The sequence below is a fragment of the Semicossyphus pulcher genome, unplaced genomic scaffold, assembly GCF_022749685.1.
Source record: "Semicossyphus pulcher isolate SPU_LCO1_2020_fin unplaced genomic scaffold, fSemPul1.0.p SCAF_28, whole genome shotgun sequence".
NCBI classification, from domain to species: Eukaryota; Metazoa; Chordata; class Actinopteri; order Labriformes; family Labridae; genus Semicossyphus; species Semicossyphus pulcher.
Genome location: NW_027211702.1, coordinates 3,507,857 through 3,529,590, shown reverse-complemented (window position 1 = coordinate 3,529,590; position 21,734 = coordinate 3,507,857). Strand labels below are relative to the sequence as shown.

The 21,734-nt window shown below is 43.0% G+C and overlaps 1 protein-coding gene across 1 annotated transcript in view; it reads right to left on the bottom strand.

The window, feature by feature from the left end:
- whrna (whirlin a) overlaps nt 1–21,734 on the bottom strand; it is a 184,660-nt gene that overhangs the window by 11,475 nt on the left and 151,451 nt on the right. Inside the window, exons 6-11 of the mRNA XM_069677279.1 lie at nt 11,640–11,852; nt 10,276–10,497; nt 9,707–9,739; nt 4,451–4,525; nt 2,036–2,615; nt 1,685–1,851 (exon numbers count right to left, since the gene is read on the bottom strand). Coding sequence (XP_069533380.1) covers nt 1,685–1,851; nt 2,036–2,615; nt 4,451–4,525; nt 9,707–9,739; nt 10,276–10,497; nt 11,640–11,852 — 1,290 coding nt within the window. The remainder of the gene's footprint in view (nt 1–1,684; nt 1,852–2,035; nt 2,616–4,450; nt 4,526–9,706; nt 9,740–10,275; nt 10,498–11,639; nt 11,853–21,734) is intronic.

The following is a 21,734-nucleotide window of genomic DNA, read 5'->3' as shown; positions in this document are numbered from 1 at the left end:
GATGGGGCACCACTCATCACATTGGTCACCACCAAACATAGAGGACCAACTTGTTTTAGCCGTTTCTGTCTACCTGGAGCTGTACGATAGGCCGAAGAAACAGTATCACATTATAGAGTGAAAAGCCCATTTGTGGGAGCAGATTGGCCGGACACTGAATGTTGCTGGTAAGTGTTGTGCTTTTATCGCCCTAAATGCCGTTAGCATGTTAGCTGTGTCGTAAGTTAAACTTATTGTTGTCATAGAAACAAAGCCCGCAAGCAGCGTTTTTTCTCTCACTCCACAAGCGCTTCATCCCAGCACTCCCCAGAGCCAGCACTTTCCTGCAAGAAAAGGCGCTACACGGACACGGGGCCTGAATGGCCTATTTCACACTCCAGGCTTAATCTAGACAGTCTTCATAAGAGAAGCTTCAATAAGCCTAATTTGAGATGTTGTTTTTATCCTTTGTTAAGAATAAGTTGTTCCAAATTAAACAATCCAATAAAATAGTATAAGATAAAATACTACAGGCTAATAAATGACCCCTTTTGGAGAAAAGGCCCAACTTAAGGCTACAGAAGTCATTGTAACAGAAGCTAGCAAAGAAGGCTAAGCTAATGTCCAAATATAACTTAGGAGTTAGCTGATCTTCCTTTCAGCCATCTTTAAAAGCATGATATGTGGCTGGCATTATTATCTTCATTGACTCTTGACCACTTTTACACACTCACTCACAACTGCACTAGTTAACATGCTGTGTGATTTAGGATGAGTAGACAATAACACAGCTCTAACAAATGTCCTCTTTAACTGTATTTAGGGACGTCTTTATGAGCACACACAGTTTTCTCTCATCACCACACTTTTGCTTGACACTCTGGAACAAACAGAGACTAAATCACTTGCTCCTTGCCAATAAAATGCAGCTTTTTATGATATGAAATCAATTCAGACTTTCGATGTTCTGCCTAATAACTCCGATCCTAAATAGACAGTGAATCAAACAGCTCCCTCATCATATGCATTCTCCTCCAATCCTTACTTGTCCTTCCTTCCATCAATCAAAGAGAACCACAGAGCGATTTCAGTGATTCATTACGCTACAGTGCAGTGAGCCGTGGAGTAAATGATGGAGCATGTGACTGAATGAATGACATGAGTGAGAAATAAAGAAATGAGTGAAACAAAGACACACTGTGTGAGCAAACAGAGGGAGGAGAGAAGAGATCACGGTTAGGGCTGAGATCAGTTTCAGTAGGAGGATTAGTAGTAAAGCACGTACAGATATCAACCATGTTTTTTAGTTTGTACTTCGATACTTGTGAGGACCCATGGTACATAGTAATACATATATTAGTACATTCTCTTCCCACTAAGTGTTACCCATAAACATTTTTGTTTATCTTAAAGCTCCTGTGAGGAGTTTTTCATGGTTACTCTACATGACCTGCAAAAGCAAACCTGACCATCAGCAACAATTTATTATTTCTATATAGTTATTTTTAATGCCTGAAACTGCTGGCCAAATGTCTTCACCTTCCATACCTCTAAAATCACATTCCCATTGGTCCTCACAAAGACAGAAATACAAGAGCACACACTCGTAAACCTTTTGTAAACATTTCTTATTCCTCAGAGTTTAACTAAGAATCTGCTCATCCATCCACGTTTAATTCACAGCTGTTCTGAATCGCCCCCTCACCGGTTTGGAGGGGTTGTCCCCCCCGCCCCCCTTGGTTTCTTGGGGTGGGTGCGTGCGTGAGGAATTGGGGCTGCTGTCTTTGCTGATTTGTCCTGAATCAGCTATGTCCACCCCGCTGTCCTCACTGAGGGTCTGCCCACTGTCTGACAGCTGAGACAGGGCGCCACCTGAGAGCAAACAGGCACACGTGATGATGGGAGGCTAAACACTTTGACATGTTGTCAGGTTAGACTGCACTGCAAAAATACAAATAAATATTTTAGATTACATTTTTTTATATAATATATATTAATTTGATAAAACTAAAGGCATGAATCTGATCCTGTCGGGTCCGTTGATTGACTGCCTCACCTCGAGCTTGGGGCAGCGGCCGCACCTCGTTGACGTCGGGCTCCGCGTTGGGCCTGTGGACCTCCACAGTCACAAACTGCTGCTTTGTGCCAGGAGAGGAGGCTTTGGACATGGACAGTGGCTTAAGAGGCAGAGATGGGGGCGGAGGAGGAGGAGCGGGGAGCGGAGGTGGAGGTGGAGGTGAAGGGGAGGGGGCAGCAGGTTTGGTGACCCTGCTGGGGGACTGGACTCTGGGGAAGGGCCCGATGCTGTGCTGGATGACCTTAGACAGCTGAGCGGATGTTATCAGCTCTTTCTTTGGAGGTACAGGGGGATCTCTCTTTCTGACCACCGCGTAGTCCCGAGACGCGTCCTTTGGATGTTCACGTTTGTGGTGCAGTGCGGGTGAGGCAGTGGAGCGTCCTGGCTCTTTGATGTGGTTGTGAGAGGCGGGGGCTGTGAAGTACAAGCCTGAGTGGGAGGATTCGGACGAGGGACATTTGTTGAGCTGATCTCGTCGACTCGGACGCCTCTGCACCCCTGGCGGGGGCGGAGGCTTGAAGGAGGGGGGAGACTCGGCTGTGCTGGACTGTACGTCGTCCTGAAGTGAGAGGATATATTCATCATTGATTAGGGAAGTAACAATGTATTAGGGAACAGTGTACCATTATACACACTGTGAACACAAAGTTAGCATTGCTGATCTGAATGTACTTCAATTTGTGATATAGTCACAGCAAAAAAAACAGTAAGTTGTTAGTACTAGGGCTGCCCCCTGAAAGTCGACGAGTCGAATCATCTGTCTGTGACCCGTCAGTCGACCTGAAATTCTTTCTTTCCTTTTCTCCATGACACGCGCTGTTGGTTAACTGAAGAGAGATCACAGATCTGTGTGTTTCTCTTACTCTGTACCTGGCTCAGTAAGGTCGCGATCTGTCCGTATTTCTGCGCACAGTTACTGTAAAGTACGAAGTATGACTCCACATGCTGTGAACGGCACGAGCAGGAGCTGTAACCTGCGATCAGTTGATCATAGTTTATAATAACGCAGCGCGGGGAGGACACAGATGTTTAATAACGTGGATCTTTCTGTCTGTCTGTCACTGTTAACAGAGACTCCAGTCTGCTGTGTAGTTCATATATTTCACACAGAGCTGTAGAGGAGCATCAGGCTTCATGATCAAACTAAGTTGTATATCACGTCATCACTTCAGTCAAGGGTCACCCGCTCCCTCCCTCCCTGCTTTCCCCCTCTCAGCACTGCGAGTCTGCATCACAGTTTGTATTATATGCTGTTTTTTAAAGTCTGATGAAGGTGAATGAGGCTTCTTGTATATTCACTGTGCCGAAGTACCCCCCAAAACACTGCTAAATTTAAAAAAAATGAACGTATAGTCGAACGTATTGAACGGCCAAATCCGATTTGACTCAAAGAATTCTGATTCGGGTACAGCCCTGCTAAGAACCACGTACTCAAGAAATACTGTAAAAAGCTGTTAAAAACCAGACAATGCTGTTAGCAACACAAACAAAATACTATTAAAGGTAAATAATAAATATTTCCATATCTTTTCATAATTTTGGTGAAACAACCCTTCAAGAAATGAACACAAATTGCAGATTTGATATCCACAGGAGAATAATTAAGGGATGTCTGGTGCATTGACTGAAAAAATGACTTATTAAATGGTTACACCCTTAATTTATAACATGCAGACAAATTACATTTAATAGTCTTTCCTCCTGATTCACACCGGTGTTCACTCACACAGCAGTATCAGACACATGTTTATCTACTCATTTAAGTCACAATACAAACCAACTTGAAGACGTTAAATGCTTCCAAACCAGGCTGATTTTTCTGCTGCTTCCTCTGGTATCCTGTGTTTCAAGGTAAGAGTGCTTGACACAAACTGAACAGTGGAATGAACACTGAGACATGAGTGGCTCCACAGTGTATGAAGAGAGACAGAAAATGAGCTTAAAAGAAAGTTTGCAAAAGGTATGGTTTGAGTGACAGCTAGACTAAAAGCTTTCTCCTTGACCCCCCCGCACATCTTCTGCTGCTCAAAATAAACAGATGAGACCTCCTGATATCTCTGGTTGCTTTGGAAACCACGGAATGCAACCTTAAAGTCGTCTTCCTAACAGACACAGACAGGAAGGAGGAGGACCGGACAGGTGGGTCTTACTTTCACTAAGCTTTATTTTGTCTTTCTCTTTTCTCCTTTTGACCTTTTGCACTCCATCTCGCCGTCTACAATACAAAGCCTGCAGGTCAGCCACGACTAGAGTATCTCCATCCGTTCCTACCTCTTTTCTCCTCCTCTACTCCTTTTTTTTTTTTTCCCTCACCCCTCCTCTCCTCTCCCCTGTGTCGCATCCATCTTTATCAGGCCAGAGCAGGAGCGGTGCCTGCCGGCCTGCCAGGCTCACCAGAGAGATGTCCGTCAGCAGCGTGTTCAGACTCTCCGGAGGATCCCCCTCATTACTCTCAGCCACGCTGTCGTTCTGAGAGACGCAGGAAAGAAATGTAAGAAAGGGGACGAGAGGTGCAGAGGTGAAAGGAAGAGAGGAAAAAGAGAAAAGGAACAACAAAGAGAGAGCCTGTTAGCAGATGTTTTTTTGCTAATGCCAAATTAGATTTAGCGGATGTTCCATGTCTGCTAGAAAAAAAGAAACACGTCAATATCTATTAGCGTTTGCTTGTCTTTAAAAGAAAGGCAAGCCAATAAGGCATGCACACACACACTCACACACAGCTATAATGTCTTCTTCCACCAGCTAAACACACATGCTGTGAAATCGATAACAAACCATCAGCTCAGGATTTGATCAGCTCAATCTCACCAGCGCGGTGGAAAGGAGGTAATTTGCAGCAGATCTGTGAGCGATTTCAGAGCCGAGCAGCCGAGTTCAGAGAAACGCTGCCCTTCATTTAACTCTGCCACTAAACCAAAACAAAAGCCCCATCAATTCTGCTTAATTACCCACGTTACTGCACGGGGAGCACTCACAGACAATTTATTTATTACAAGAGTCCATCGACTTTGAACATGCGGAGACGCTGCTTTGCACTGTAAGCAGCCAGAACACGCTGTCTTTGTGTGGATGTATGATGGTGTTACTCCACAGCTACCATCCACAGAGTGTGCGTGGGTGTCTGTGCATGTGTGTCTCAGCCTACTCGGTGAATCATGTTAGGCAATTCTGCGAAATAGGATGTGCAACTTTGGAACTGCAGGATGTGATGTATTCTTCTTATGTAGCATGCTGAAAAATAACAAGATGGAGGTGGCGTAAGTGGTGTCTGCTGGGATATAAAAAAACAATATAGGCTCAAAAAATTGAATGTGACACATGGTTCACTCTGCTTTCACTGCACTTTTAAAGGTAGTTGTCCATTCTGACACATATTTCCTACCTGACAGAACGGGCTATTCTACTGTCAACTGTTCGTTGTAAAAGATACTTTCTTCTTTTACGAACATTTAAAGAGGCACTAGTAAATTCTGACTGATATTTATTACCTAATAGAATGAACTACTCTACTTTTAACTGCATTTATAGAGGTTTCAATCAGAAGGGACAAATAGAACGTGGAGCATCAGGAGGGAAATTGAGGTTTGGTGCATGAAAACGTGTCCCACGTGGATGACAAGAAGACGAGCATGACATGATGTAGTTTTTAACCTTTCTCTTGCCTGGTCTGACAACATGTATTTAATATTGGGCTGCACCATTTTTGAAAAAACATACATTGTGGTATCTTTTGGTTCTGCGATATTTATTTATTTAAAAAAATACAGGAAATTATACCAGATAAACGCATTGTGTTTTCTTATGTACATATAAATAATTAAGAAAAATACTAACAAAACAAAACCCCCCTTCTACTCTCTTGTTTCAGAGACATTGACACATGCATGAAAAGGTTCAGGTGGATCGACATGTTTCTTTATAAAATAAATACAAATAGACTTGTGGGCTGAAGTTGTGTTATTTATACCAGTGGTTCTCAACTGGTGGGTCGGGACCCAAAAGTGGGTTGCAGAAGTATGCTTGAAAAAAAACCAGTTAGGTTTCCTATGATGTAGGTGTAGTGGTAGTGTAGTTTATTCACACTCCATGTATTCACTGATTGGGAAACCCCAGCTATAGTTACATTTACATTCTTGAAACTTGATGAGCCCTACAGTAGTTGCATTTATGTTGCACGTTTTTTTCCTTGTAGTGCTGTTGCCTCACAGCTAGAAGGTCACTGTTGGCCTTTCTGTGCAGAGTTTACATGTTCTCCCCGTGAATGCGTGGGTTCTCTCCGGGTCTCTGGCTTGCTCCCACAGTCCAAAGACATGCTTGTAAGGTTAATTGGTGACTCTAAATTGCCCATAGGTGTGGGTGTGAGTGCGAAAGGTTGTCTGTCTCTGTGTCAGCCCTGCGACCAGTCCAGGATGCACCCCACCTTTCGCCCAATGACAGCTGGGATAGGCTCCAGCCCCCCCGCGACCCTGAACAGGATAAGCGGTATAGATAATGGATTGATGGATGGATGGTTACCTGCTGGCCATTTTGGTTGACCATTACAGTGTTGTGTTTTATGAAGTTGACAGACTGTGATGTTTTGTTCCATCTAGGGTCCAAACTGCTTCATTTTTTATTAAATACATTTGAGTGGTTGACATTTTTTTGGGTTCCGTTTTGGAATTAAGGAGGTGGTGGTGGCTCCTGAGGCGAGACGAGTTGAGAACCATTGATTTATACGGTATGTCATCAACCATTTCTAACGGTGTTCAAATCTATGTTTAATCAGTGTGACCAGCACGGTGACGGCAACTTTTGGAAACTAAAAACTTGTTTCTCCTGCTGCCTGTCGGCACACGCAACCTCACGGCGCACTGCAGGTGTAGTCGCAGGAAGCAGGAGACGTGAGCTTTCTTACTTGTTTCTGTTTACAGGCAGGTGGCACACAGACTCAGCAGCACAGCGGTCAGTTCTCTGTGTGCTCTGTTGAAGAGCTGCACTAATGTGATAACAGACTGACCTTTTCTGCTGATTAGTCATTAAAATCAATTAACTTTGCACCGGGCAACAGAAAAGTAGCAGCTTGACGTGTTTCACTTAAGATGCCTCACTCTGGCACATCCTGCGATGTGACTATTGGATATTCTATATCCTGGAGGTCTGTCCCTGTACGCCTCTGTTGTCCCTGTTACAGGCTGCAAATGTCTCTCTGGTAAATCAGGTTATTCAAGGTGCAATGGTCAGACTGACATAGTGACCATCTTTAAATCAGAAACCTCGGACACATAATTCTTTGCTGTTTCTTTAGGTTTAAAGTAGTTGTCTAAACTTGATCATATCTCTCCCATCATGTAGTTGCCATCTACAGATGTTCCTGTGAATAATACAATATGACAAACACTGTGATTGCATGTAATCTACATCGACAGCCAGCATTGTGTTTGGCCACGGACTGTGTATTCAGGTTGCAACTGTGTTTGTGTATCTTTGGCCGTAAAGCCATGTGTTGTGTGACTACTTACAGTATGTGTGTTTGCATTGCTATGCAGCTGACTGTATACCTGGCTATGAGTGTGAGTCAGAAATTCAGTGTTGTTATTCTCCCAAACCCAACCAGCTCTCTAATCTGCTTAACACAGCAGGGGTAGCATTCACCCATGGGTCCAAAACAGCACAAATAGACACACAAAGACACACAGGAAGAATGCAGATCAAAACGCGCACACACACACACACACTCATACATGTAAATGTCGCTTCCTGAAGGGAAAAGCACAAAGGCCCATCTGAGACATCTGAGTTTGTTGGAGAAATCTGCAAACAGCTTATCTCCACTGACAGATTAGATACTCGTGTGTGTGTGTGTGCGTGTGTGTGTGTGTGCGCGTGTGTGTGTTTGTGTGTGTGGAGAAATCTGTTCAATCAGTCTTGTTCATTCTAAACCAAACAAGGACACATTTACAACATACAAACACATTCAGCTTTGAATTGTTGACACGTGTAAACAGAACTGAACATCGGCAGGGGATGGTCGGACAGTATCTCCCAATGTTAAATAGATAGACAGATACTTTATTGATCCCGAGGGAAATTTACAGCCTGATCAAATTAAAATGTAAATTGTGAGAATCCAGTATGCTTCACTACAGGGTGTAGATCTTAAAACGCTAAAGCTAAAGTGAATGTGCTTTACGGTAGGAAAGCGTCCATCCCCATCGTCCATCCCGACTGCAAAAAGCTGCTTAAAAGAAAAATGAAAACAAGACAAAAACGGACACATTTCCAGTTTTTTTTGTAAATTCAGAATTTAAGGCATTTAAATGTTATATACATTTTACATAGTGGCAACATCTTTTCGTGACTTGGGATTGTACTGTATGTTGTAAATGTTATGTGATGGGTAGAACCACCTGTTTTAATCAATGACTGTATATAAAGATGAATGACGGCCTCCATCTACTCTCATTGTAGAAAATTGAAGCCAAAATACCGCCCGACGGGCGCTGCCATCTTGCTCTGGTGACGTCATTTGGAGCCAGAGTTGCGCAGCAGAGATCGGCAGGTGGAGCCGCCGTAGCCACTTCCGCTAACCGAAACACTCACTTAAATTACGGGGGGGAAAGATGCGTCAGCGTGTCTAACAACAGAACAGCTTCGTCGGTCTGAAGCAGACGTACACAGATATGTAAACTTCAATGACTATCGTGATTGTTTTAGTTACATCTCCTCTCGCCATTCCTCCTCTACTCTGCTAATCCGGAACAGATCGGCTGCAGGAGTCGGATTTGTCAACAGAGCTGTCAATCATTTTTTAGACAGCACTAAATAACTAATTAAAAATAAACCTGTCAGAAAAATTATCACTTGGACGTAAATCAACATGATAAGAACTAACTATAATGACAGAAAACATGTTTGTATTTTATGTGTATTTTGATTTTCTAGTTTGTTTATGTTTGTTTATGACCTATCCTGCAGCCAGTCAGCAGGGGGCGCTAGAGATGTTTTGGCTTCACTTTTAGGGAGCTGTTGAGTCTAAACACCAGAAATTTGAAAAATGAAAAAATAAAGAAAGTCTAAATTAAAAAATAAGAAATAAAATCCAGCAGGTTGTTTTTTACTTCCATTACCACCCACCACTATAGCGGTTCATACAAGAACTGTAACACAAATGTGTCTTAGGTGAGAAGCAGCAATTATAACAGTAAATCAATTTGATATAGGACTTTTCAATGTAGTCAAAGATTTTTGAAAGATTAAAAAGGGAATATAATCTAAGTTAAATGCACTTGTTATTCACAAGCAAGGCGTGCAATTATTTTTCGAGCAATGACTTTGTAAATCGAGACAAACATATTTCACAAATACTCTCAAAAGATCTTGTTGTGTTCTTTCTGTCCTCAAAAAACAGCCAGACACTTTCAGCTCGGTAATAAGACGGACCATTAGGACTGTTAATCATTAGGAGTGTGGAGACGCATCGCTTGCTTTGAAAGCACTGCAGCTTTGTCCAAATCAATTAAGAAAAAGAGAAAAAAACAAGAGAACAGAAAAACACTGCAAACAAATTCACTGCAAATCCACAAAGCAAGGCGCGAGTCAGAGTGAGTGCGCGTGTGTCTGATATAAAATCTGCCCACAGCATTCATCACTTTCAGCAGCGATTCCTACCTCCATCATATCTATCAGCCAGAGCAGCCTTTCCTACAGAGGGGGAGGAGAAGGGGGAGTTTTTTAGGGTGAGGTGAAAGTGGAGGGATTATTGAGGTGGAAGAAAACCACAACCCATCGGATATCTGTGGAAACACATTTCAATCTCAACAGGAAGCCAGTGAAACGTATCATTGTTCAGTCTGACAAAGTCCACACCAGAGCAGGATCTTTGCTACAGCCGAATCTGCTATAATCCATTGAAATGTATAACACCGTCCTCTCTGCGTCTGCCTCTCTCACACACACGCAGAAGGGAAGAGTGAGCAGACAGCCAAACAGAGAAGGGACCATTCACAATCCAAACAGACAGGCAGCGAGGAGGCCAGGAAAATAAACAGCAAAGAAGAGCCGCAAATGGAATATTAATTTACGCAGAGAGAGAGCCGACAGTTCCACCGTAAAGTACAAAGCAATTTATGTTTCCATGCCCCCAATAATTCTGAAATAAAAAGAAAACTCTCACCTACTCAGTACACATTAAATCAAGAAGAGACACAAAATAACTATTAGTGTTAAACCCAGCCTACCCGTGCAGAGCTCAGCGTGGTGTTGGTCATGAAGCTGGCTGAAGACGAGGTCAGCGTGTCCGGGTACGACACCATGGACAGGGAGTCCGGTTGGTGTGCCGTGGCTCCCGCTGTCCCCTGTCTCGCCTTCAGAGCCTGGATTTCCCGTCGCAGCACCAGCGCGTCAAAATGCTCCAGGTCCTGTGGGGTGACCAGGCCTCGCACCTCCGACAGCAGAGAGAACTGAGGGGAGGAAGGGGAGAGACAAGAGGGGAGGCAAAGAAACGATGTAAAAGACATGGGTGGGTAGCACCAACTAAGTTCAACCTCTCAACTCAAATTTAATTACTGTTAATCCTACATTTTTTTTAATTCAAATCTAGAACTGAACAGGCTTTTAAATTTTTGTTTGTTAGTTTAACCCTCCATTATCTATACCACTTATCCTGTTCAGGGTCGAAGGGGATTGGAGCCTATCCCAGCTGTCATGGGGCGAGAGGTGAGGTACACCCTGTACAGGTCACCAGTTAATCACAGGCTGACACACAGAGACAGACAACCTTTCACGCTCACACTCACACTTTGAGTAAAAAAAATTTGAGAGTCACCAATGAACATAACGAGCATGTCTTTGGACTGCAGGAGTACCTGGAGGGAACAACCCACGCAGACATGGGGAGAGCATGCAAACTCCCCACAGAAAGGCCCACTTTATCTGAACCAGGCTTCGACCTGGGAACCTTCTAACTGTGACGCGACAGTGCTAATATCTGAACCACCGTGCAGCCCAATGCTCAGTAAAGAACTTAAAAAAGAAAACTGTAATGTGTCATTATTTCAGGAAGTAGCAGTAACGGTCCAACTTAGGGGCATTTGTCATAAATCTTCAACTAATTTCTTCTGGTCCTGAACTGTGTGTTTACATTTACCAGCTTTTGGTTCAATCATAAAGCTGGGTTTAAGTCTTTTATGTGCAATGAAGTAGGATTCCCTCTAATTTAAAGCCGTGATGTTATTTTTGATTCATTACTGTTCTTATCTTTGTAAAATTCAATAAAACTTAGGAAACAGGCCGTCCAGTAGCCTTAGAGTATCTCAAACTATAATACAAGGCAGCTGGAAAAGCTTTCCGCAGTGTTCTCGAGAAATTGGAAATAAAACACCTTTGATTTATTGTTTTTCTTTACAAGGTGAACTACTGCAGCCTGTGAGAAAATCAAAGGAGTTTTAAGGACCGGGGAAAAAGGAAAAACCATCAGTGAAAAGCCCGGACATGAATCTTAAAAGGGCTCAGAAAACTTTGATTCAAACTTCACAGTATTCTCACACACAAAGGTTGTATATGAATCCTGCAAAAAGAAAGTTAATTCACTTTTGATCTTCACCTTTGCATGCGTGTTGAGCAGCTCGAACAACGCCACGACGAGCTGCTCCACGCCGATGTGTCCGTCCCGGTACTCCTCCACGTAGTAGCCCATCGTCTGCCGCTCCGACTCTGTCAGCAGGTGACGCGCCTGCTCCTCCAGCATGGCCCGAGACTGGTTCACCAGGCTGGACAAGGTCACCTGCGAGCCCGCCACGCCTTTATAAAAGCCAGACTGGAGGAGAGGAGAAGACAAAAAGACAAGAGATGGGGAAGACATTTTTTATTTGATTGTTGAATATCTGAACACTTTGCGTGAAGGAGTAAGATAAAAGAGATCAAAGAGGAACACTGAAGGGGTGAAGAACAGGTCAGGGAGAGGAATAGCAAAGTGGGAGAAGAAAGAGAAGTGGTGAGGATGGTTGAGAGAAAAATGAGTTAAGGATGGAGCAGAAGAGGATGAGGGAGGAAAGGAGGGGGGATTACAAAAGAATAAGGAGAACAAGGGGATGAAAAGGCAGAAGGTTAAGAGAGAGGAGGAAGAGGGACTGTGAGGATGAATGGGAGAGAAAAAGGACAACGTGAAAAAAGAAGGTGGAAAGAGGTTGATGGAGGAGATGCAGGGAAAAGGATTAGGAGGAAAAGGAGATGTAGATGTTTTGCATGGCAGGAGGTAAATCTTAAAGGACTAAGGTGGAAGATAAAGGAGGTGAAGAATGCAGAAAAAGAAGCACAAAGAAGTGATGGATAGGGAGGAAAGAGGGGGAGATAACCGCAGAGACCCAGAGGTGACGGAGGAGCAGGAGGAGGTTAGAGGGGAGACAAAGGCCTGGAAAGGATCAGGGCGGGCAGAAAAAAGACAAGAACATAAATTACACCCACATACACCGAGCCAACCATCAGTCTTTTCATCCCAAATGTATAAATTATCACCCTGCTACCTTCTTCCTGCTGTCCTACACTCATCCTTTATCATTACAGCTTCGTGGCGCTCACACCACAGCTTGCAGCAGGGCAGAAACTGTGCCTTCGCACATGTGGGTGGCAGGTTGTTGTTTTTTCCTTTTCCAGCTCTCATTTCTGTCCCCGAGGTACCAGCTGGCTTCTCTGCCAATCAGCGGGACGACACTCTGGCTCTTCAGAAACACACGAGCTGCCAATATCACTTCTCCGCTCCATATCTGCTCCTTTTCTCTCTCTGCGTGTTCCTTTTCTTTTCTCGGTTATCTGCTCGCCAGCATGCGGCTCTTCTTTAATTAACTCCTTAATCAAAGAAGCCACATCAAAGTCACAGCTTCAGGGTCTGTGTCTGTCTGTATGAGACGGAAGCAAGAGGAAGGAACAGGCCCGGCGCGGTCTTCCTTGTCGGCCTCCACATCGTCCGTCTGTATCATCAGCAGCAGTTGTCCCGGGTATGAACACAGCCGAAAACTGTTTAATGTCCAAGGTAACCTTTAGCGCTACCCTGCCTGAATCTTAATCACCTCAATGCTTACCACAAAAATTTCATCTGAAGCATCCGCGCCCCGGTTACTTAACTCAAGGGCGCCATTCAGTGAACCAATGGGACCGCACGAGGCATGTGAGCAGTCAGTCAGTCTCTGGCTGTCGTATTAGAGGGCAGATTGGCACTTGAGGGAGCTAATGGAAACGGTCGTCACTCAGCTGGAGTGAAACACCTGCAGTCTCTGGCTAACGAGGTCTGCTGCAGAAGGAAAAGGGGCCCTTTCACTGTAAGAGCACGATTTTACACTTTATGTGCATCCAGTAAAGTTAGACCCGGTTCATTCATGACACCATTATGGGCCGGGTCTGTTAAATACCAGATAAGCTGATTGGCCTTTTTATCGCAGTGACCAACAACATCAAGCGTCCACATCAAATCAATTAAGAGCAAATCAGATGAAGCTGGATCAAAAACCGGCCGAGTTAAGACCTGGAAATGTCACACACTTTATCCTGTTGTGGCATGACTCCATTTAACACTGCAAAGAATAGAAACAAGCTGAGACCTAGAACAAGAAGGGATGTTTCTAACAGACATGAAACATCTTCACTTTTTGTTTTGTTGCACAACATCGCCATTAGTCTCAATATTAACTCAAAGGACATAAAAAAGCACTCAGTGGCTATCAGGGTCGCTGCAAGCTGTGTTCTACTGAACCTCACTTACCCGTCAGCAGAGCTCTGACTCTTGTTCCTTTTGTGCAAAGGCTTCCTGGAAGCAAGCAAATGGCTGTCTGAGCTGCCGGAATGAACAGGCCCACATTCATCACAAACCTTTTTGTACCAAAAAGCACAGATGGGATGACTAATGCTGCAGGTCATGAGCAGGTTTCTAAAAAAAAATAAATCTTTGAGACATGAAGTGGAAGAGCGACCCTGCGGCTTTAAAAAAAGATCTGCTCTGTTGTGTAAAAAAAGTCTTCAGCAATTGAAAAAACACACAGGTGACTGACTTGAGTATTCTGAAAACAGCAAGAACAGTTGATGAACAATTTGCGACCCTGAGCTAAAGATAATGGAGCAAATTTAATTTCAAATAAGTCTGACATTTGGGACAGTGACTTCACATGCAGGGCTGAGGAACACCTTCAGGAGGAGGGACTGTGCTGTTAGTAAAAGAGAGACAAATAATAGACAGTCTCTCCTGTGAATCATCACTTCCATGAGAGGTCGTTATACACAGAGGCACACGTGCATAAAGATATACCTGTCAGAGGTAACTAAATGGATTGTTTATTTTTTGGAGCTCATAACGGAAGTAGCTAAGGAGAGAGTCATCTTACTTCCTTCTCATCTGATCTGACGAGAGTTTGTTGATCAGCAGTCAATGACTGATATTTAAAGTAATAATCTCGAAGATATTCATTTAAATAAACGTCTGTTAAGTCACTATCTATCGCCAGATGAGGTAACACAAAGGTGATTGAGCCTATGGCCAACTGATGAAAGCCTTTACATTTGCAGTATATAGTGTTATAACAGACTGGGTGTCTGTGGCGACTTTCACAAAAAAAAAATCACAAGCGGCGCCCAGTTAGTGACGTGTTTTCCATCAGCCAGCAGTGGTTGGTCTGCAAGACAGGGTAGGCGGAGCTAAGCGGCTGATTTTCCGGTCTCTGCAAGTGTTGCAAGTAAACAGTAATCTACTATGGCTGAACAAACAAAGAAAAGATGGATGACTGAGATACAACTTCAAAAATAAGTGGAAATCCAAAGAAAAAGAAACAAATTCGACGCTCATATGAAGGCAAAAAGGAAAGCGACCATCAGCGAGGAAAATCAAGAGTTACAACCGTGGACGTCACACATGCAACACTTTCTGGAAATCTGGGAAGTGTGCTCCTGCAATTACTGTTTATCACCATAGGTGCTGCCAAAGACAACGAATCTGAAATCTTCGAGACTAGCACTTCAAAAACCTGTGAACCTTGCATGACGTTGAATAATATGGGGTCAAATAAAGGTCAAAAAGATTTTCAGCTTGCAAAATAATGTTCAGAAATAAATTCACAGCCTGAAGTTGTATTTCACAGTTTGTGCATGTGATAAAAAACATTGTAGAAGTTTTGCAGGTGTAGAAATATTTTGTGTACGCAGATACATTTTGCAAATGTGTAAAAGGGTTTTGGAGCTGTAGAAAATATTTATGGACTTAGACTTTGTGAAATCTTAGTTAAGTTACAAGCTACAAGCTATGAGTTACAAGCATGAATTGACTGTTTCATTACGCCTCAGCTAACCAGCCAATCAGCCCGCCTCCACGTTGTCCACTGACCATCCAATCAGAGGAAGCTAAACTGTTAGAATAGTAAAAGTCAAAGTTCATAAAACAAATAATACATGACAGGAGTAAAATATACTTAAACGTTAAGTTACACAGAGAAGAAAACCCTATCCAAATACAACACCAGTGTAGTCTGGGTGCCTGTGTGTGTTTGATTTCCAATTCTTTATCTTGATGGGCAAAATACTAAATTGCTTGCTTAAGGGAAGATCTTTGATTTCTCACTTCCCTGCACTCCCTCCATGTTTGCAAACAAACTATATTTTTATTGAAGGGACTCTGAGCCATTTTCTGTGAAAATAAAAGCAGGAAGAGGAAAATCAGCGAAAAGAAAGAAGAGGAAAGATTGCCATGCCAACGATGGAAAAATCGATTGTTCATGATGGTGGCACAGATTGTGTCTGACCTCTCAGGGCAGATGTTGTTATTAAAAGCGGAGGCCTACAGAGAGAACATGTGTACTTCTGTCATGTTTTAATATTACACCCAATAAATCAGTTCTCAGCTCCATCAATGATTCCAAGAACTGTAAGATCTGAATGTAAACTTTATGAGGGGCTCTGCAAAGACAGGAAGTTATGATAACACATATTTACTACAACGCTGGCACTTCACAATGAAGCTGACAGTTACAGCCCGGGCTGACTGTGTTCTGATTCAATCACATTACGAGCTATAATGCTTCTTCATCAGACAGAGAAGTAAGAGTCCATTACTGATAACAGTAATCATAAAAAGCTGCATTCAAGCCATGCAGTCTGATCTTGCCTGCTGCTAAGTGCCAAGGCTCAAACCAGCCTCTGTCCAATTCAGAACACATCATAGAAATCCACTGGAACTTGGGACTGTTATTCAACACCAGTAAATGGTAAATGGTTTGTAGCTTTTCTTGTCTTGCGACCACTCAGAGCTGCTTTTACACGTCATTCATTCATTCATTCACACACTGATGGCACAGGCCTAAGTGCCAATCTCCAATCAGAGCTACGTCCATTTATATCTGATGGTTATGCCACCGGGAGAAATTTGGGGTCTACCACTGAACCACAGCCGCCCGGTCACAATCAGCTAAATCATTCCATGCATCAGGAATAATTATTAGCAAAAGAGTCACCTGGGAAGTAATCAGAGTATTTTAGGAAAAAAACGGATGATTTTAGAGCACTGGCTGATTTACAGCATGCTTGAAATACAGTAGTTATATGCACATCACATGGGTGCAGGGCAATCAGCATAACAGCATTAATAATAAAGGCAAAGACGCACGTATACTCAATGCTACAAAAATATTTAATTATCACATTTTGATCCCACGTGGATCCAGGTGTGAGCCGGGTGTTAGCAGGTTTTCTGACCAGTGGGAAAGCGGCTTAAGTCATGACCACAATTTGGCTACTGATTCTGTTTTTAGGTACCGTTGGCATCTGTTTTCTTCCTTGTTTAGGGGATCTTCTCTTAAGGTTCCCTTTCTAACACATGATTCATGTGAGATGGTCTGTTGGGTTAGGTTGAGAACCCAAGGAGGACTAGTTGCTGCCCTGGTAGCAACTAATGGGGATCCTTTTAAACAAATAAACTACATTTGTTGGTTAGGTTAAGGAAACAAGTCATGATTTTGTGTGGATTAAAATAAGAACTGAATGTTGACTTCTTGTTTCATATGGGACTTGCAACCTTGGTCCTGTTGTTTGAACCAGCATCCTGCATGCTGGACGGCTCAGGCAGTTGCTCTTAGAGTGAAAATATTGCCTGTGCAGAACTCTGCAGTGCAGAACCTATTCTATTAGTCTCCCTCTGCCTCAGGTAAAACATCAAAATGGGCTCACAATAAGGATTATATGAGGTATAGTGTATTACTTTCCCAGGTAAAAGTACGAACAGTCAATGACAAGAGGCTAAATGCTCTGTTAGTAAATCACCATAATTACCCATTAACGGTATATTAAATTTCAATTGTAAACACAAGTCAACGTGTCAATCAATTACTTTAAGAGAGACAGAATGGCAGAAAAAATCCATACGAAAACTCAACAAACTGAGCAGGTAATTATGGAGGTTGATCCCAGGTGTGCTTCCCTGTCTGGTTCGATGATCTTCATTTCCAGGTGATCAATAAGAACACATTTGATGAGTGACAGGATTTCACAACACACACACACGGCTGTCCCAGTTTCTCTCTCGTGTGTTCTTTTCATTTGGTATACCCACCACCAACTGTGGCACAGTTTGCTGTGTGCTTCTTCTTCCAAACCTGAATGAAATCTTCTGCAGCCGTGTGCTAACGTCATTATGTGAGCCGGATTCAGATTGTTATACCCTCTTAGCGTGTTTATCATTCCATTCAGGCTGCTGCATTTCATTCAGCCATTACTCACAAAATGTCCATTTCCTTTGATTCAGGCCCAACTCTGCTCGTCTTTACCAGGATTTAGTTGTTTGTTGCACACGCTGTTTTGTAACCTCTGGAAACAAATCCATCTTGAATTGAGTACAGCAGGGGGATTTCAATTGGAGTGTCCAAAAGCATGTAGCGTCTACAAAACACAAGAAGACTGAGAATTAAACTGGTCTTGTTTGCGGATAGCTCTGGGTATCAGCGTTTGAAGCTGAGGGATTTTTATCTCGATGATAAAGGCAGAGCATGTCACAGCTCAGAGTGAAAGCTTTCAGTTTGGAGAACAAGCGGTTTCTGGACTTTTATCTTTGAATGCCCTGAGGTTTAAGCAGGAACTTTTCAAGCTTTTTGATTACTCTGAGTGCTATCAGATGTAAAGTTTGCAGTGTTGTGTCTTTTATTGTGATGTAGTATAACTGAAGACCTGGAAGGATTATGGATCAAAGTTGGGCGTCAGACAGACAGCCAAGTCTGTCAATCAACAACTCAGGGAACAATAATTATAATTAAGGCCTAAATTGACTACAAAAACCACGCCACAAAATACACCAAAGAAAATTTAATTTACCTTGAACCAGTTTTATCACAAATTCAGGACAAAAGAAGAACGGTATTAACGTTCAGTCATTGAAACAAGTCAAATGTCCCAACATACTTAAAAGAAAAATTCACAAATATAATTAAAAGGTGTGTGTGTGTGTGTGTGTGTGTGTGTGTGTGTGCGTATGTCTGAATGCATTCTGCAGTTTTAGAAAAGAGGTAAATCCAAGTTGGTAGAAAAGTCACTGTCCAGCAGAGGAACCATAAGAATGTCTGGAAGTGAGGGGGGTTGATTTCTCCGAGTCAAGGTTAGGATCACTCTGAGGTTGGCAGTCGAGAGGGCTGCACGGTGGTGCAGTGGTTAGCGCTGTCGCCTCACAGCTAGAAGGTTCCTAGGTCAAACCCCGGTTTGGTCAAAGTGGGCCTTTCTCCATGTTTGCATGAGGGAACCCACTCCGGCTTCCTCCCATGGTCCTAAGACATGCTCGTTAACTGGTGACTCCAAATTGCTCGTAGGTGTAAGAGGTTGTCTGTCTCTACCTATGTCAACCCTATGATTGACTGGCGATCAGTCCAGGGTGTACCCGCCAGCAAAGGAGCCATTTTTGGCTGGATGCTCGAGTTATCATTGTGAGTATATATCTATAATTACATGGCTATGTTTAAAATAATACATGATAATTGATCTATAATCATGTCTTTGGCTTCTCAGCCCACTAAAATCCTGATGTACTTTTAAATTTAAAGTGATCACAGGCTAATTAGGTTTGGGGGACCAAAGCAATATTTAGGCTTGTTATTTGCTGTAAAACATTTATCTGTCTCCAGAACAACATTCATTTGTTCTAGATCATGGTCCAAATGGGGTCAGAGCAGAATTAATGATTGAGAATTGTTTCTTGTGACCTTAATTAATTAGCTTATCGGCCTGCTTGGCCTTTGGGCTGCAATTACAGGATGGATATGGAGCGGAGGGGAGGGGAGGGATGTTTGGGAGGACAGACGACGTGACCGCTGGGATCAGAGGGAGAGGTGACCAGAGGATGGAGAAAACGAGAGGACGGACATAAACCTCTCAGCATGTTTAAGCAGCACAATCACCAGATGATCATTTAAAGGGAGATTAATATTTATGCTGAGGACGTGTTGACACAGTGTGAGGTTAGCAGGGGGGTCTATAACAGAGGCTGTGTGGCTTATATGGAGGAGCAGCAGGACTGTGAATTATCACCTCCCTCCCTGCCTTGCCCTAAAGCCCTGCTGCTACATATCTTTCCCTCTTAATGGCCCATCTCTCCCTCTGTTTCACTCTGTGTGTATGTGTCTCTCTCTCACACACACACACACACACACACAGAGTCACACAGACTCATGCATACAGAGCAGCAGCCAGTCCACCTACATGTGCTTTTGCTGTCTTGGCCTATTTTAAGCTTGTACACTGTGCCTCTCATAATAAAAAATGTGGTTTCATTTCTCTATTTCCTGCTCCTTTATGCAAGCACAGAGCACTTGGTATTTTTCTCAGGTATTTTTAGAGCTGTTCTGATCGTAATGGAGGGGCTTTAACATTCAAGCACCTGGAAACTATAATATAAAACATAGCCAAAAGTTCAAGCTGAGGTCAAGGCTCTTTGCAGGCGGTAAAGTTAATTTCTTGTACCTGTCAGTCTGCACTGGGACATTTTTATGTTAATCAGGAAAAAGCATTCCCGAAACTATACTTATACCTGTATAGAATATAATTTCATACAATTAATAGTGTGTTCACGGGGCGCAGGTTTAGCTCAGTCAGTAGAGCAGGCGCCCCATGTACAGAGGCTACAGTCCTCGATGCACTGCTCGCAGGCTTGACTCCCGGTCTGCCGATCATTTGGTGTATCTCATCCCCCACTCTCTACTCTCCACATGTCCTGTCTCTCTTCAGCTGTCCTATCAAATAAAGGCAAAAAGCCTCAATAAAAGTGGCCAAGAGCTACTTACATTACATCACTGTAATTGCTGGTGCCGCCCCGTGTTGATTCTTTTGTTGACTGAAACGTTGGTACCACAGATGAGGCACACGCACTTATCCTTCACATTCATGAATAAAAACTTCCCACTCCCCATGGAAATAGTATGTTTACTGCCTTTTCTTGGCATGGCCACTTTCATTGTCCATCATAAATCTGGCTAAACAGGCTAATAGCACCGAACTCCTCACTTTAGCTCAACTAGTGTACAGCATAACTGACCCAACCTGTCGATGGAGGTTGCTGCAACATTGCTGTGATTGGTTAGGTTCAGATGTTGACAAACTTGCCAGGAGCATCACCGTTTTTTACAGCTGATAGGCCTATACTATTGTTTTGTCTTGGAGGGGGTGGGACATCTGTGTATGTGATTGAATTGAAGTGGGAAGAGGCTTTCAAGGTGCATTTATTGTTGTCGGATTTTTTGTACGTGTCGAGCTACTAAAATCCAGCTACCTGCTGGAGAGCCCTGCAATAAGGTAACCAGTATGTCAGCTTTTAAGAAAATGGCAATTTGATTTGTATCTCAGTACAATTTTTATAATGAGTTTATGATCGCAAACATAGCTTAAACCAGTGGTTCTCAAACTTTCATGCCCCCCTTTAGAGGAAGAAAAATGTCCAGGCCACCATGCCCCAACAAAATTGTCTCAAATGGGTCAAGTTTAACTTTTATTGAAAGAAAGTCAGATCGTGACCATTCTTTTCACTTTTCACTGAGTAATTGCTGTGCAAAAAAAAAAAATATATTTTTCAGTTGCTCCATCAGACTTTTTCAAATAGAAATATAATAAAATGAGCAATAAACTTTTCAGACCAATAACAATAAAGTTCAATCTGTGCTCAGAAAAACAGATTTTTGCTGCAGCTGCCAGACTTTTCAGACATATAACACAGACAGGTCTCTCTTCATCTCCGACCATATTCGCTGTAAATCCAAGAGCAAGATAAGCATCGTCATATTTTCTCTACTTCTTGGATTTTGGTTTTGGTTCGTCAGCGTTAACGTCTGCCAACGTCGGTCTGGTATCTGACGCGTCAGCTGTTTTTGTTTTCTCCCATGTAATATATTTGTCCATTGGCAATGCTAGACTTTTTCTCTGTGTGTGTCTGAATGTGAAATCTGTCATGGAAATCACCAGAGCAACGTGTTTGTGTAGCGTGCCACCCGTCAAAACATAGTTCCGCCTGCTACATTTTCCAAACGAAAAAAAACCACACAGGAGCGGTGACGCCCCCCCCTGTCATGCCGCCCACAGTTTGAGAATCACTTGCTTAAACACAACAGGATGTTCATTTAGTAAATTATAGCCCCATTAAGAAAAAAACAGACAATACAGCAGGGTGTTTCGGGGCCGGGGCTACCTTGTGGTTGGCACC